Raw genomic sequence first — 16327 nt, 5'->3', positions numbered from 1 at the left:
GAGGTAACCCAGAAGCAGAAAGACACATAGTATATATATTCACTTGTAAGTGAATATTAGTCATATCATATAGAATAAGCATACTAAAATCTATAGTCCTAAACAAGCTAAATAAGCTAAACAAGAAGGACCCTAGGGATGATGCTTAATCCTCATTCAGACATCAGAAGTAGGAGAAGGCAAGTGACAGGACAGCAGCCTTCCACAGAGGACCTCTGAAAGATTCTACCCACCAGGGTATCAAAGGAAATACTGAGATTCATAACCAAACTTTGGGCAGGGTGGAAGAAGAGGGAGATAGAAAGACCTGGAGGGAAAAGGAACTCCACAAGGAGAACAATAGAGCCAAAAAAAAAAAAAAAAAAAAAAAAAAGGAAGGGTCCTGCAGAGACCAATATTCCAACCAAGGACCTTGCATGGAGAGGACCTAGACTACTGTTCAGAAGAAGCCCACAGACTGGTCAGTTTCCAAGTGAGTTCCCTAGTAAAGGGATCAAGGGCTGCCTCTGACATAAACTTAGTGGCTGGCTCTTTGATCACCTCCCCATGCAGGGTGCAGCCTTGCCAGGGCACAGAGAAAGATGATGCTGCCAGTCTTGATGAAACCTGATAAGCTAGGGTCTGATAGAAGGGGAGGAGGTCCTCCCCTATCAGGGTACTAGGGAAAGGGCATAGGGGGAGACGAGGGAGGGGGCTGCAGCAGGGATACAAAGTGAATAAATTGTAATTAATAAATAAATAAAAATTAAAGAAACATAAGAAAATGTTGTGGCAGCACTGAGGAAAAAGACCTTATCATCTCCACTGGATTGACTTGGCTCTTCTGTTGACAATTACCTAGCCATATGAGTTAAATATCATGGAACAATGACCTTTGGCTGTATTCTCTTGAACTCACAGCAGCTGTGACTACCCACACAAGACCTGCATAGCTGACCACCATTCCATCATAGAGGGAGAGAGGCTCATGAGGCCTGTCCTCTCCCCCAAGGACAGATAGGCAGTTAGTGATTACCAGGGCAGTGACATTTTCTTCAATAGTGTGGTACTGCTAAGTTGCCCAGGCTACCGTAAGTAACCATACATAAATTCATTGGGTTACCAAGATAGTTTGAATGGAACACTTATTTTGGTTTGTCAGAGTCCATCAGGAGGGGGAAGCAGATGTTTATGGTCTCCCCAGGATTGTTCACACAACAGCGGTATGGTCCACTTCTCAACTCTTAATTGTTGCACTGACTTATATATCTGAATTTGAATCAATGCCAGTGCTTTGTTGCTGCAACTTTAAAGTAAGTCTCAGTCTAAGTACTGCAACTTTAGAACACAGTTCCTGCCTCTAAAGACTCAAAGACAGGGCCAGACTGACTATGGCTCAGCAGGTAAGAGTTTGTTTTGCAAGCATCAGGACCTGAGTTTGGATCCTAAACACTTACATAACAACAAAAACAAAAATCAGGCTTGGCTGCACGTGCCTACAACCTTAACACCGGAGACCAGAGTCAGGCAAACACTGATCTGTCATCACATTGCATTTTCTAGGATGTCATGTATGTGAACTCATAAGCAAACTGTTCTCTTCTTCTAATTTTATTAACTCAGCATAATCATTCTGAAAAATATCCACACTGTTGCGTGTATCAGCAGTTTATTCTTATTTATTATTGAGAGCTAGGGGTACAGTGCAGGTAGAGAATTAGCCTGGCTCTGGGTTTGATCCAAAGCCTCTTAGCTCTTTCCCCAACAAATCCTATTTACTGTTCAGTCAATTCCTATTGCCTGATAGGCTGCTTCTCACTTCTCCACAGGACTGGCTGGCAGACACTGGTTTTGTTTCTGTTCAGGTTCTGGCTATACTGAATACAGCTTTTATGAATATTGGTGCACAGGCATTTGCATAGATATATGTTCTTATTACTGTAGACTTTAGATGCTGTGGAAAGAATGGTGAAGCAACATGGCAGGTGAGGCTTGGATGTGGTCTGTCCCGTAATGGTTCACATGGTAGAGTCCTGGCCTCAGTTTAACAATGCAAAGGTGAAATGGGAACTTGAAGAGACAGGGGGAGGTCTCAAGGTCAGTGGGGGCACAGTCATCAGAAAGAATTAAGGAACTCTCCTGAGTCCCTGTGCTCTGTGGAGGTGACCTGTTTTAAGACCCGACCCCTGTACTGCTCTCTGACTTCCTGTTTTGACATGTGATCTCTTCTCCCACGCATGCTCCTCCCACTGCAGCATCAATCATAAAGGTCCTTGCTAGAGGCAAGTCAGTTAATTTGGCACCTGCCTTTGAGTCTCTGGAGCCAGAAGCTGAACCAGAAGCTGTTCTTCATGAAGCCATTAACCCAGGTGTGGTGGTGCATACCTGCATTCCCAGCACTTAGGAGGTAGAGGAAGGAGGACCAGAAGTTAAGGTCATCCTCTACCACATAGTGAGTTTGAGGTCAGCCTGGGCTACCTGAGATCACATATCAAACAAAACAAACCAACCAGCCAAACAAACAAAAAAACAAAAACAAAAAATCCTAAATAAATAAACAGTGTAAAGTCAGTTTGCCTCAGGTATTTTATTATAACAAAACATATGTTATAGATATATATTTAAAACATATACACGTCTAACATTTCAAATTCTGTTTTATCATACCATTGCATCCAGATTATGAATCATCACAGAGAAGAAGCTAAAGGGTCTGTGCCTTACTGAGCACATGCACTCTTTCCATGGGGATCAGTCATTCATCAAACACCACTGAGTACTGCTGAGGTCAATGAATGGATTAGGCATGAAGGGTATGTCAATGAACAAGACAGCTTTGGTTCCCACATTCTAGAAGAAAAGAAATGGGCACTACACAGCAAAGCTCTGAGGTAATGACCTCCTTGTTTCTTAAAAGAGGTAGTAAGTCATCTAGCCTTGGACTGGAAGCTTCTTTGAGATACCCACCCCTGAGAGGAAGATGAGAAACTAACAAAACTATAATCCCAACAGACTCTGCTCAGTGCCTAGGGCTCTGAACCAGTTCCCCTAGGATGCCATTTTTTTTAAGCTTTCTTATTTATACAGCATTCTGCCTGCACACCACGCTGACTTTATTTACTTAGTTGAGGCTGTTCCTAACTGCTGCATGAAAATTAACTGTAGGCTTTGGAGTAGAAGACAGCACTTAGAAGCAGCGGTCTCCACCTTCTGAATGCACACTCAGCCGTTCATCCCAGTCATAGAAATACTCTGAACAAAGAAGCCAAACAAGCAACAGTCTCACAGACCCCGGGAGAGCCATGATAAGCACTGCAGCTAGAGGAAGGGTGGTGGTGTGACTGTGGCTTCTGCCAAGTGCTTCCTGGCCTGTCTGTGTGGCAGGCACTATGCAAGGTTCTCCTTGGAGGGGGAAACTATCATTGTCACTGTAGGAAGGAACAAGCTGAGTTTCAAGTTGAGTTTCAGCTCAACTAGACTTCCTTCACATTAACCGAAGACAGTGACCAAGTAGACTCTGCCTGCCTGGGCAACATCTTTGAAGATTCTTGTTTTTACTTCACTTTTAGAAAACAAAAACAGACAAACAAAATCCTGAGCAAACAGACAGTTCAGGACTGTTGTACCAATAAGGAGAGATTCCTCTTTTGCCCAGCTTTTCTAAAGAAACATTTTACAATTTCTTTCTACAACGGTGGGGAAAATGGTGTTTTAGTTAAGGTTTCTGCTACTGGGATGAAACACTATGATCAAAGGCAAATTGGAGAGGAAACAATTTATTTCACTTTACAGCTTGTACTCCACCATCCAGGGAAGCAAGGAAAGGAACCTGGAGGCAGGAATTGATGCAGGAGGAGGCCAGCCACAGAGGAAGCTGCTTACTGGCGTGCTCCTCATGGCATGCTCAGCCTGCACACAGGACCAAGAGCCGGGGATGGCACATCCCACAATGAGCTGGGCCTTCTCACACCAAGCACTGATCAAGAAAATGCACCACCTGGTAGCACACAGGCCAATCTGGTCGAACATTTTCCTATTTGAGGCTCTCTCTTCTGAAATGACTCTAGAGTATATCAAGGTGACATAAATCTGGCCAGCACACATGATACAACAATGTCACTCATATTCTAGGTATAATGACCTATGCCACTTCCTATGAATGAAAGTAAAACCAAAAGATGTAAAACAAAACAAAACAAAACAAAAACAACAACATCAACAAAAAAAATCAGGCCCTGCCAGATACTTCCCTGCTTCTCCCTGGCTGAACAACCTGACCAGAGTGTCACATGATAATCCACCTCAGAATGGCTTTTTCTCATACTCAAATGGGCCTATATTTAAAAGCAACACAAAATGGAGAAAACTTAGCTTTTAATTTTTGGTAGTATAGGTGTGTGGGTTCCTTTTTCTTCCCCTTAAATCAATCTTTAAGAGCTTCAAAAGAAATAGACATTTTTGCAAAAATTACGGCTGCCCTGGATAAATTTTCTTTCTTCCTTCTTTCTTTTCTTTGCTTTTGGAACAGGTTCTTACTGAGTGGCTCTGCATGTCCTTAATTTGCTATGTACAAACTGAGAGATCCTCATGCCTTTGCCTCCCTGCCTCTTTTTCCTCCAGAATTAAAGATGTGCCCTACCATGGCTGGCTTAATTTTCATTTCTTAAGAACCCCCAATGAAACACATCCTGAGAAAACCAAAGAAAATGGTTCCTCTCCCACAAAGACAGCATGACCATGGGATAAATCTCTGCACTGTCCCCTGTGCCAGCTGAAGCGAGATTTGTGCACTCCACTGGGCTTTGTCAGATGTGAGCCTTTGCTGTTGCCAGCATGCATCTCACACACATCCTCCCTGACAGGCCTTCGTCAGCTCCCACTGCTGTGCGCCAGGCTTCATCTCTGGCACTTTCCCCCAGGGAGACCTCTCCTGCTCCATGCTTAACCCCTGAACTCAGCCTAATCCATCAGCTGCCCAAAGGAGCAGTGACAGAGACAGGCAGCTAGTCCGTCCATGTAGAGCTCAGAGAGCAAGCCATCTTATTTCACTTTACAGCTTGTACTCCACCATCCAGGGAAGCAGGGAAAGGAACCTGGAGGCAGGAATTGATGCAGGAGGAGGCCAGCCACAGAGGAAGCTGCTTACTGGCGTGCTCCTCATGGCATGCTCAGCCTGCACACAGGACCAAGAGCCGGGGATGGCACATCCCACAATGAGCTGGGCCTTCTCACACCAAGCACTGATCAAGAAAATAAACCACCCGGTAGCACACAGGCCAATCCAGTGGAGCATTTTCCTAATTGAGGCTCTCTTTTCTGAAATGACTCTAGCGTGTGTCAAGGGTGCCTTCCAAACACTTGCCAGTGCTCCCACTTCTAAACTTACTCAAGTTTTTACTGCTGTGAAGCCAGGTGGTGGAGGGCAGAGGAATGCTATGCTTGGAAACATCCATTATATTGTTCAGTGCTATAGGTAGACTTTAGAAAATATCCCCTGGGGTTGGGAGTTCCTTGTGGGGCTGAGGCGTCATGTGACTGACGTAGCTGGCCTGAAGCAGGGTAGAGGCCTGTCCAAACTGCGAAAATCTTGTCTTGAGACTGGCTGAAATAGAACCAGTTCCTCCCTGTCTGAGCCTCCATGTCCTGCCACAGGTAACCTTATGAGCCCCACCTCTGCCACCCTTGAGGTGATCATGTAGCCTGGCGGCCAGGTTACAGGTTAAACTTCCTCTCTCCTTCCAAGGTCATGTCCAGCAAGACCTGGAATTCCTCTTCACACAATAAGGCATTCCCAGCACCATTGCCTTGGTTCTACCCAATGATTTACACTCACCCCACAGCCTCTACCCCCTCCCCAAAGGTTTAAATAGCCTTTGTTTCTCAATGAAGCCTGCCTCCCCCAAACTCCGTTGTCATTGTGAGTCTGTTCTCATTGTGTTCCCTGGAACCTGAGGTCTCACTTTCTTTCTCAGGCTACCGGTCTGGATCTGATCGTGGGCAATGATGCCCTTAAGAAAGGGGTATCAGAGTGAGAAGGACAGTTCCCAACACTGGGTATAGTTGTCATTATGGAGTTGGGCTTCCCTGGGACTTAAAAGAAAGCTTTACAGACCACTCTCTGGCCCATGACAGACAGATTAGCAACCACACCTCTAGAGAATGAAAAGCTTAGCCTTTCAGTGAATTGCTGAAAAGAGCCTCACCTCATAACCAAACTGCAGCTCGTCAGAGGTCAGCATGATGATGTCATCATCGATGGCCAGGACAGCCTCTGTCTCAATTTCATCGTAAGGGAAGAAACGATTACTCAGCTTGTTTTCTGTAGTCCTCACAACTTTCAGGGGAACACGGATTTTGGGCCAGAGAGATTCTGAAAGAAGAAGAAAAAAAGAGCTCTTTACCACTCACCTCGTTTTGTGAGGAGCCAAGCATCCTGCCCTATCACAGCCAGGAAGACGCAGCTTCCACCAGCTCATGTGGAGAGGTACCAGTAGGGCTGAGGATGTTCTCACCAATGCACCAGCTTCCACAAGCCTTTATGGAACTACCAACTCTCAATTGGCTCCAACTACCAACTGGGAACACAAGGACAGAATGTTCAGATCACCAGTCTCCACACCTTGGCTTTCTTACCTGAACTCCCCCACTCCCCCCACCCGTCAGACACTCTGCAAAGTGCTTCTGCACTAGTGCACCCAGCTCAAAACTGGCCTGAAGGTCTGCTAGGAAACTCAGCTCCTACTGGAGGATGCCTGCCATCCCCTGTGAACCATGGCTACCCATGGATGGAACTCACCTGAAGAAACACTTCACCGCCCCCTCTCCCCTACGACTAACCAGGCTCAGTTTCTCAGCATGACCAATTTATAGAGCAAGTATCAGATTTCTAGGTCTGATTATGTGGGATTTCATAGTATTATGAAAACAACAACCTGTGACTCTTCTTGTCCCACCCCCACTTTACTATGAAATGACTGGGGCAACTCAGCCATGAGCTCATTATTTCAAATACTGCATTTAGCGAAGCACAAAGTCAATGCTTTGTCGGTCACTATGTCCATATGTCCACAGACCCCAGGTTCTTCACACAACACTTGTTAAGTGAGATCAGGAAAGCTAAGCATGCTGCTTCCCCCAAAGTCGGCCATACAATCTTGGGAAGATCTAGTCTCAGCCACTTGTAAGTGACCAAAACAGACGAAGATGCAAGCCAGACGGCAAGTCAAAGAGAAAACCTGGTCTGACCAGGGGTTGAGTATCTACACTCAGCAGAACACAAAGGAATGGAGCAATACAAACAAATAATGCATTAGTGGGGTGCCCCCAGGAGTCTCAGCAAGGGCCTGTGTAACAGAGGCCTTGTAGTTAAGGAAGATGCTTCCAATTTTAAATAAGCCTGTGTCACAGGGCATAAAATGGCCAACTAAAAAAAAATAAATGTGTTTACAAAGGGGATGGACCCAAAGAAATGACCATGTGCACCACTGTCTTTTTAAGACAGTTCATTCTATGTTAGTTCTGGCACATTATCAATAACCGTGTGGATGGAGATGTGTGGGCTTATAAACGGATACATGGGAGTTTTGCATTTTCTGTAAGTTTCTTTTTAAGCCTCTTGGTTTTCTTATGTATTTAGTGTATGTGTATGCATGCGCTTGTGTGCATCACACTGAGTATATGGGACCCAAAAACCAAATTGATTGTTGGTGTGTATACACCTGTTCCCCACTGAGCCACCTTGCCAGCCCTCTGTGAGATGCTGAGGAAGTCCCTTCTCAGGAACTAGCAGAGAATGGGGATGAGTGTGGAGGGGACTTTATTGCTCAGTACGCACAAGCTAGATCTCTCAAGGGTGTGGCATCATCTGATATGCCTGATGACCTTCTGTCTTGGAAACTACCGTAAAAGCAGTGCTAACCCAACTCTGAGCAGGGACGTGACTTGTCCAGTAGTATCAGGTAAGAAATAATAAGGCTAGTATTTAATCTGTTGAATAACAAAGATCAAATATGGTTTGAACCATAATCCACTGAAGTGTGAGAATTCTGTTTCTCTAAACCTGGGATAAATCCCTGAGGGTCCAAAAGCCATCCTGACTCTTGTTTGCACCAGATTCCCTACTTAAGACAAATAAAATCCCTATCACATAGCTACTAAATCTCAGGTCCTTATAAAACCCAAATAAACACCTGCAACAAAGAAGACAATGTTGTAGCTACTAGACCAAAAGATTCTCAAACATTTTGGCCTCAGAATTGTCTTATAGTCTTAAAAGTATCAAAAATCTGAAAGGAGTTCAATTTGCACGGAATACACATAGCATGTACATATTTACACAAATGCTTACAAACACACACTCACTACTCACTATGTTATAAATTAAAACAGGAAACTGCAAGACACACACACATGACATTAGCTGGCAGAGTGCTAACGTCACCTCATATAGGCTGTGCAGAACTCTGAGGTTCGCTGCAGGACAAGAGGGATGGGGAGGGAGAGAATGACTCAACACTACTGTAACAGCAATCTCAACTCATTGAAGACCCGGGGGATGCTCAGGGTGCCTGACTCACACCCTGAGAGTGGCTGTGCTAAATGCCTGTCCACATTTGGGTACTACACTATACAACAGGAACAATAACCCTCACCAGCATTTTGGAGTCTGGAGGACACGGCAGGAATATGGACCCAGGGTTTGTAGAGCATGCTTAAAGAAATGATTTGTCACTTAGGTTTCTGCCTCACAGCTTCAGATCCAGTGTTACTACCTGGTCTGGGACAGCAGGGCCAGGCCCCGTGGACACATTTTCTCTGGCCATTAGCGTGATGTCATGCTCCAACAGGAGAAGGCACCAGAAGCTAGCATGGCAGAAAGGAAGCCTCATTGGTCCTGGTGTGCCTCTTTGACTGCTTGCTCCTGTAGTAGTCTACAAGTGGGCAGCAGGTGTGAGGGGCAGTCCTGAGGAGCCTCCCTCAGCTTGTGGGGATGCCCAGCTATAGCTCAACCCAAGGGTGCCTCCAGGCAGGTTCCACTGAAGCCCTGGCCAGTTTTTCAGTCAGTTCAGTATCAATGCCTGGCAGCTTCCTGTTGAATGCTGATGTCACCCTAGTCTGGGATACCTCAGCATGCTTCATCAATCAGTGGGCCACAGCCCTAACTCTCCTCAAATTCAGTCTCAAACCCAGCTAGGGATTGAGCCTCTCCCATTCACCCCTGCAGTCTTTTCTTTGACAGTAGGATGGATGAATGAATGAATGAATGAATGGATTTAGCAGAACTAGTCTGGCAGATGGCAAGCATTCACTCAGAGTTAGTTATGCTTTCCCTTGAAAGCCTCAGCTTATTAACAAGTTGGAGTGTTTTTTCCGAGCCCTTATTAGTGGTGGCAAGGTGATACATTTTAAATGTAACATCCTGCCCTGAGTGTCCAGAGGCAGTGACACCTCAGGCTTCCTGTGCCTACCCGTCCATCTGTTCTTTGAGACCCAGTCTCATCATGGAGCCAAAGCTGGTCTCACACTTGTGATACTCCTGCCTCAGCCACTTGACTGCTAGGATTATGCTCTTTACTCACCATGTCCACCTCTATAGGAAGAACCCCTGCCACAGAATGGAAAATGCCTCACAGACTAATGAAACTGAAAACATGGAACTTTGGCCCTGCTAATTCTGCAAGGCAACAAACAGCTCCATTTCCTCCTCTGAACAGGAAAATGGCTAGCTGCTCCAGTTAAGTGGAAACATGCCTCGCCTCGGCACTGTGTGGAATCTGGACTTTCACTTGGGGAGTGTATACAGCTTGTTCACCCCACAGGCATTTCCACATTCCTTACCTATATATATCCAAAGAATCACTGGAGATGATGTCCATAAAGAGCTAACTTGCCCCTGTAAAGTCTTTGATGGGGAAGTTTTAGAGAGTGATGAAAGCCAAGGAGGGTGATATGGAGTACAGATGGAGGCCCAGGATGAGTCATGGTTCTTCGACTCTCACAGTCACTTTCCCCTGTTCTAGGCGGAATCTGCGTACCCAATTCTGCTTCAACCAAAGGCACCTCCACTTAAACAGTGTATTGGTACTGCCATCCCAGGGCAGGCCTGAAGAGAACTCTGCCTTCTCTTCACTTGCTCTGGAGAAGGGTAGTCCTAGCCTTAGGCACTCTTGCTGGGGCAGACAGACTGGAGGGCAGCAGCAGAGCCGTGAACACAGGTGAACTGCATATGATTTTAATCCTAGAAAGGCTGTGTTTTAAAAACATTAGGGCAGGTAAGAGGCAGAACAGAGCCTTAGGGCACACAGGAGAGAAAACGGTGCTTTAAAAACAGTTCACTTTTCTGTCTTTCTGTGAGTCTATGACTTGGATCTAGCTCCTTTACATAATCCCAGGTTGGAGAACTAAGAGAGCGGACTAAACCAACAAGGTCAGTGCAAAGGGCACAGGCTTCAGATACATGACCCAGCTCACTGCCATCTCTGCCATATGCAGCTTTGTGATTTAGCCAAATTACCAATCTGAGCTTCATTTTTCTTACTTTTGTAAGATGAGGATGAGAGCAGATTCCTCACAGGCTGTCATGAGAAACTGTGGGGGACACGAGCTGGATGGGGGACTGACCATACTGAAGCAGCTGGACAGTGTCAGAGCAAGAAATCCCCAGGTCTAGTCCATGGCTGAGCCCGCACAGAGTCCTCTTTCCTATTCCTTTAAAGTCTAAATAGAACAGCATGCCCATGGAGGTAGTGGCTAGTCTTGTGACTATAGCAGGCAGAATAGAAATATCACTTTCTATTAATATGATGTAACTGGAAGAGCATGACTTATGGGAAAAAAACCCCGAATTTATGAAAAACAATGAGTGGAGCCAGGTGCCCTGGGAAGTCCACAGAATGAGCTCTACTACAGCCCAAAGAAGAGCGAAAACCCAGTGTCATGGGTGCTGTAATTATACAGATAGGTTTTGCCAACACTAAGCATCAAGAGAGGTAGAAGCACAGGGAATGCCTCTGCAACATGGCAAAGGTATGCAGGGTTAGGTGTGGCAGAAGCTAACCCCGACTGGCCACTGCAGAGGAGTTCTTCTGTATAGTGGTTCCCCAAGACCTGCCATCCCCAGTCCTACACCTGAGCTCAGTTAAGGAAGCATACTGTCCCTCTTCCCTGCTGCCCCTTCTGAGCAAGCTGTCCTGACATCCATAGCTAGACCCACCAAGGACTGTAACAGTCACAGTATGAACTAGGAGCTGCTCCTGATGTTAACTCAAAACTGAAACCGTTTAAGACTAACGGCTGAGTTTCTGAGAATTATGTTGGAATTTTGATGGGAACTGTATTCAATCTGTAGATGGAGTTTGGTAGTGTGGTGGCCCCCACAGCTTTCAATGTCTGAACTCTTGGTCCCCAGTTGGTAGAACTGTTTGGGAAGGATTAGGAAGTGTAGCCTTGTGTCACTCAGGCTGGGCTGTGAGGTTTCAAAAGCCCACACCATTCTGGTTGCCTCCTTTCTGCCACAGAGTTGTCTCAACATGTAAGCTCTCGGCCCGCTTGCCTGCTGCCATGCTCCCTGCCATTATGATCATGGATTCTACTACCCTCTGAAACCATGAGCCCCAAATGGTTCATTTAAGAAGTTGCCTCGGTCATGGTGTCTCTTCATAGCAATAGTAACTAAGACAAACAGGATGGCCATTTTCACAATATTACTCTATGAGTGTGGGAGATCTTTCTATCTTCTGGTGTTTTCTTCAAATTCTTTCTTCAATGCCTTAAAGTTTTTATTTTACGTGTTTTCCACTTGCTTGGTTAGTTATCTCGGATGTTTTCAACCTGGCGTCTATCTAGAAGCTTTACCCTTACTGACTGGTGTCCATGGTACTGGAAGGTGCTCTGCACACTAGGAGAAAGGTGATCATCAACATCACCCAGCACAAACCCTGCAACCCAAAAGAGTAACCTGCCTGCAACCTGCCTCCAAGGTATACTGGCCCAGCAGTGGCACAAACGTTATAGGAGTAACCACCCACTTTTTAATTGGGTTTAAAGTCCACTCCATGGGGTGGAGTCCATACCAGAAACGGCTTAGGTGGCTAAGAACCTTAGAATAGATAAGTCATAGGCCTGGGGGGAACCACACACTATTGCTCTGCTAAAGGAACACAGCGATAAAATGGCTCCAAATGACATGACGCTTCACTGATACATCAGTGCCTCATTCAACCCTCATCAGAGAAGCTTCTTCTTGCAGCAGATGGTAACTAATACAGAGACTGACAGCTGGACAATGTGCAGAGAGTGAGAGACTTTGGAGCATGCAATCCCCAGTGGGATGTCTTCATCAAAGCCCTTCCCTGAAGGCTCAGGGATCTAAGTGGAAGAGGAGACAGAAAGACTGAAAGTGTGCCTGTGCCACTCGAAGGAAGTGAGGGCAATGAAAAGCTGCCGCAGAAGTTTGAGGTGAGGTTTCTCAATGGCTTCTACGGGAACCAGATACTCTGTATCTCTGTGATCTTTTCTATCCTATCTGTGCGTGGTATACGTGGACAGGACACCTTTCATGACTCTGAGCCTTTGCAATACTCTTCCTGCTCCTAGAAAACTCCTACTTATATTTCGAGAACCTTCCCTTGTGAAATCTTCCCTGTACTGGTTCAGACTTAGACATTTCTTCCAATGTACTCATTCCATGCCCAGGTCTTCGTGATGGTGATTTGGATTGAAATGGCAATAATGGGCACAGAAATGTGCACATGGTAAAGATATATTTGTTGGAATTCGGAATTTGCTTCTATCAGCAGGTGGGTCTGTTCTTCAGTAGACTGACTACACTGATGACTCACAAAAGCTCCTGTGGGCAGATCCTCACAAGCAATCATTTTGTCCAACCCTTGGGGTTGTGTGTGAACTTGGGATTCTACTGCTGTTTGTACCTACCTCGGATAAGCTTCTTTTCTGTCTTTCTGAGCAGGGACCAGAGGTGATGCATGGCTCCAAGGAAAGTCCTTTCTGACACAAGACTGACGCAATATGCACTCAGAGACTGTGGCAGCATGCACAGGGCCTGCATAGGTTTAAACCGGATAGGATTCCAGTTCTGAGACATGGGCTCCCATTCCTAAGCAAGAAACTATCTGTAATAGATAACCACTGGCAAAGGAAAAACTGATTTTCTCCAATGGAGTCCCACTCAGTCTATCAACCATACTCAGGGCAGGCCCCATGCCCAGGAGTAGCTGCCCAAGACAAAATGAACTTAATGGTATTTTTGTAGATATTTTGTCTCATTTTATTTTGCTTGGGCATTTTTTGTCTTAACTGACTTTTGCTTTTTTTTTTAATTTTTGACTTCTGCTTTTGAGAGTTTGTATGTTACTGTTATTTTTTTTTTGTTTTGTTTTTTTGTTTTAGAGGGCGAAAGAAAACATAAATTTGGATGGGTAGGGAGGTGGTGAGGATATGGGAAGAACTGGGAAAGAGAAAAATATGATCAAAACATACTATACAAAATCTTTTTTTCCCAAAGAAGCTTATCAAACAAACAAGGCCCCGACAAGTTGGCTTTACCTGGTCAAAGTGTGCATGACCAGGTAAACACCCTCTACATCCATCAAGTTTAGAGCCCAAGAGCTGGGGAGGAGGATGATAGTGGCATTTTCTTTTGATACACTTCAAAACCGATGTGACAAAATCTCACTAGAAATTTCTATTGCCTAGCCTACATATTTACTTAAACTTTAAACCCAGCAATTTAGACTTAACTGTAACCCAAAGTTGAAAGTATTTGGTTGGGTTGGAAAAAAAAAAAAACTGGGAAGGAGTAGATTGCTGCCTTTACTAATCCACCCAGCAGCAGACATGCTAACCACAATATTTATCTTAGCAAATGTAGAGAAAGTGAAAAACCTCACTTTCACCTCTAATATTCAAAGCATTCTGCTTGTCTGCTTCTTCTTCGTTTTTTAACATATGGATGAAAAGTCTGATGCCTGCACTGACATAAAGGCCACAGCTGACAGCCCACTTAGCAACTGAACAAACACCCCAGAGTAGATTAGATGCCACCATGTTCTCCCCAAACAACCACATAGTCAACGCTGGAGCCCTGACTTAAGCTACCCACAAAAAACCAGCCAGCCCAGCTAACACACGCCACAACCTAGGCCTCATCAAACTCTTTCCTCCTTAGAGCCAGAGTATTAAAACAACTGAACTACATTCATGGTTATATTAACCACTATATTTTAGTAAGGTCTACCAAAATTAACAGTGCTGCTCCACTCCAAATCAGGGCTTTGCTCTGCCTTTCATCTCCCCGGGCAGAGCCTGGGAACACACAGCCTCTCCTTTCATACCTGTCCCCAGAGAGTGACTCAGACCCACAGCTCATCAAAGCGGCTACCAGGAGAGGCCTCTTTGGCAGGCTTTATGTTCTATTTTGTTTTTGACCGACGATGACACCCGTGTGTGCTTATGGGACATGCAGTGATAGGTCAATACATTTTTGGCCACTGGAAAGATCCAGTGACCGGCATCTGTATCACCCAGCAGGAGAGCCTGTACTTGGCCTTGTGGGTGGGATTGAGAATGGGGCTGGATGGGCCCCTCTGAGATGCCTTAGACACAGAAGTGAATTCATGTGCACGAGCACAGAATGAAAGGGTCTCTTCCTTCTTAAAGCAGGTATATCCTCTGTATGTGAAGGGGAAGTTAGCGATGCAGGACTTGGACCTCCCGTTCACATCTTTGGGAAAAGGCAGCTATAACTGACAAAGCCAGGGGTCCAAGAGATGCTCTCTCTAATCCCTGCCCTCCATAAATCTTTTAAAATTTCTTTTATGGTTTCCTTCCATCTTAGATTATGCCACCATCTCCTTCTCCTTTACTCCCTTCCTTCTCTATCATCATCATTATAATCATCGTCACCACCACCAGCATCACTATTGTCACCATCTTCTTCACCATCACTGAGGGTGGGATTTTTAGGTGTGCTCCACCATACCCAGCTTTCATTTCTTATTAAGAATCAGCCAATCAAAGAGAAATTCTGAAAACTGGTCACAATTAAAATATTAATTAATTTAAAAATATTAATATTAAAATAACAAGAAAAACCTGGCACAAATATCTTGCTAATAAAAAAATGCAGCTATGCTTGAGGGGTATAACATAATGGGGCTTTTTTATTTAAAAGAGCTATTTACTGGGCCTGGGAGATGGCTCAGCAAGTAAAGGCCCCTTTGAACAACATACCCACTTGAGTTTGAACCTAGGCACTCATGTAAAAAATGGTATGTGAGCTGGTGGGATGGTCAGTCAGGGAAGGTGCTTGCCACCTAGCCTAATCATTCGAGCTTGATCTTCCAGACTCATAGGCAGAAGGACACAGTCTTTCCAGTTGTGCTCTGACCGCCACACACATGCCATGATATGACCGCCACACACACAGACATGTGAACACACACACACACACAAGTTTTCCTCAGACCTCTACATCTGTGCTGTGGCACACATGTACCGGCATAAACATAATTCATCTTAACACACACAATGAATAAATTGTGGCTCCTCTAATATAAAAGGAGAGCATGCGAACTCTTACAGAGAGTAAACATGTGTCAGGAGACACTAGAGAATTTCTCCAGCAAATTCTGATTGCCTCCCAGAGAGAGGAATAAGGCTGTTTCCCATCCTGGGCTCTAGATCTACCACTGGTGGCTTACAGGGTTGGCCGTCCTGACTTCAGTGTAACCAGTTAAAGGAGACCAGCCATCAAAAGCACAGATACTACTGTCAGGCAATAAACTAGACCTTATCGGTGACAGCGGTGCACATTACAAACTTCAAACCCATTCCTTGCTCTAATCCATCAGAAACTTCCTGGCTTTAATAGGCTCTAAATGGAAAGAGCTTTGAAGTCCTGGGATTAGGGTCAGTAATAGACAGGCTGAATGAGAAGCTAAATGCAGGTGGGACGAACTCTTGTGTGTCCCGAATTAAAAACAAATCCAATTCATCAAACGGGCCTCAACCCTAGCTGCTGCAGCAGATGACAGGGCAGGCCGAGGCAGGGACAAAGTGGTGGCGCAACCAGCCAACTCCTGTACGAATCCATTTTAGGTTGCAAGGCTACAGGAGCTAGAGAGCTGACTTCCTAATCAGAACAGGGACTGTCTGTATTGTTTTGTTTTGTTTTCTTGAAGGAGGGCTCAATATCAGAAGGGAGATAAGGGAACAGAAAACTAATGCCCTTTAAACTGAGTTTTCATGTAAACAAATCTGCTGGGATGGCAGAAGGAAGCTGAGACCTGTTTTCCCAAGGCAGATAGCCTTTGATCCCCTTGACTCTTAA

The 16327-nt window shown here is 45.1% G+C and overlaps 1 protein-coding gene across 1 annotated transcript in view; it reads right to left on the bottom strand.

The window, feature by feature from the left end:
- Positions 1 to 16327, bottom strand: part of Ext2 (exostosin glycosyltransferase 2) — a 139729-nt gene that overhangs the window by 31006 nt on the left and 92396 nt on the right. The window contains exon 10 of the mRNA XM_055600055.1: positions 6183 to 6349. Coding sequence (XP_055456030.1) covers positions 6183 to 6349 — 167 coding nt within the window. The remainder of the gene's footprint in view (positions 1 to 6182; positions 6350 to 16327) is intronic.

This window comes from Psammomys obesus, unplaced genomic scaffold (genome assembly GCF_907164565.1).
Source record: "Psammomys obesus unplaced genomic scaffold, mPsaObe1.curated_primary_1811, whole genome shotgun sequence".
NCBI lineage: Eukaryota > Metazoa > Chordata > Mammalia > Rodentia > Muridae > Psammomys > Psammomys obesus.
Note: the sequence above shows the minus strand (reverse complement) of the source record. Positions and strands in the feature narration are given on the sequence as shown.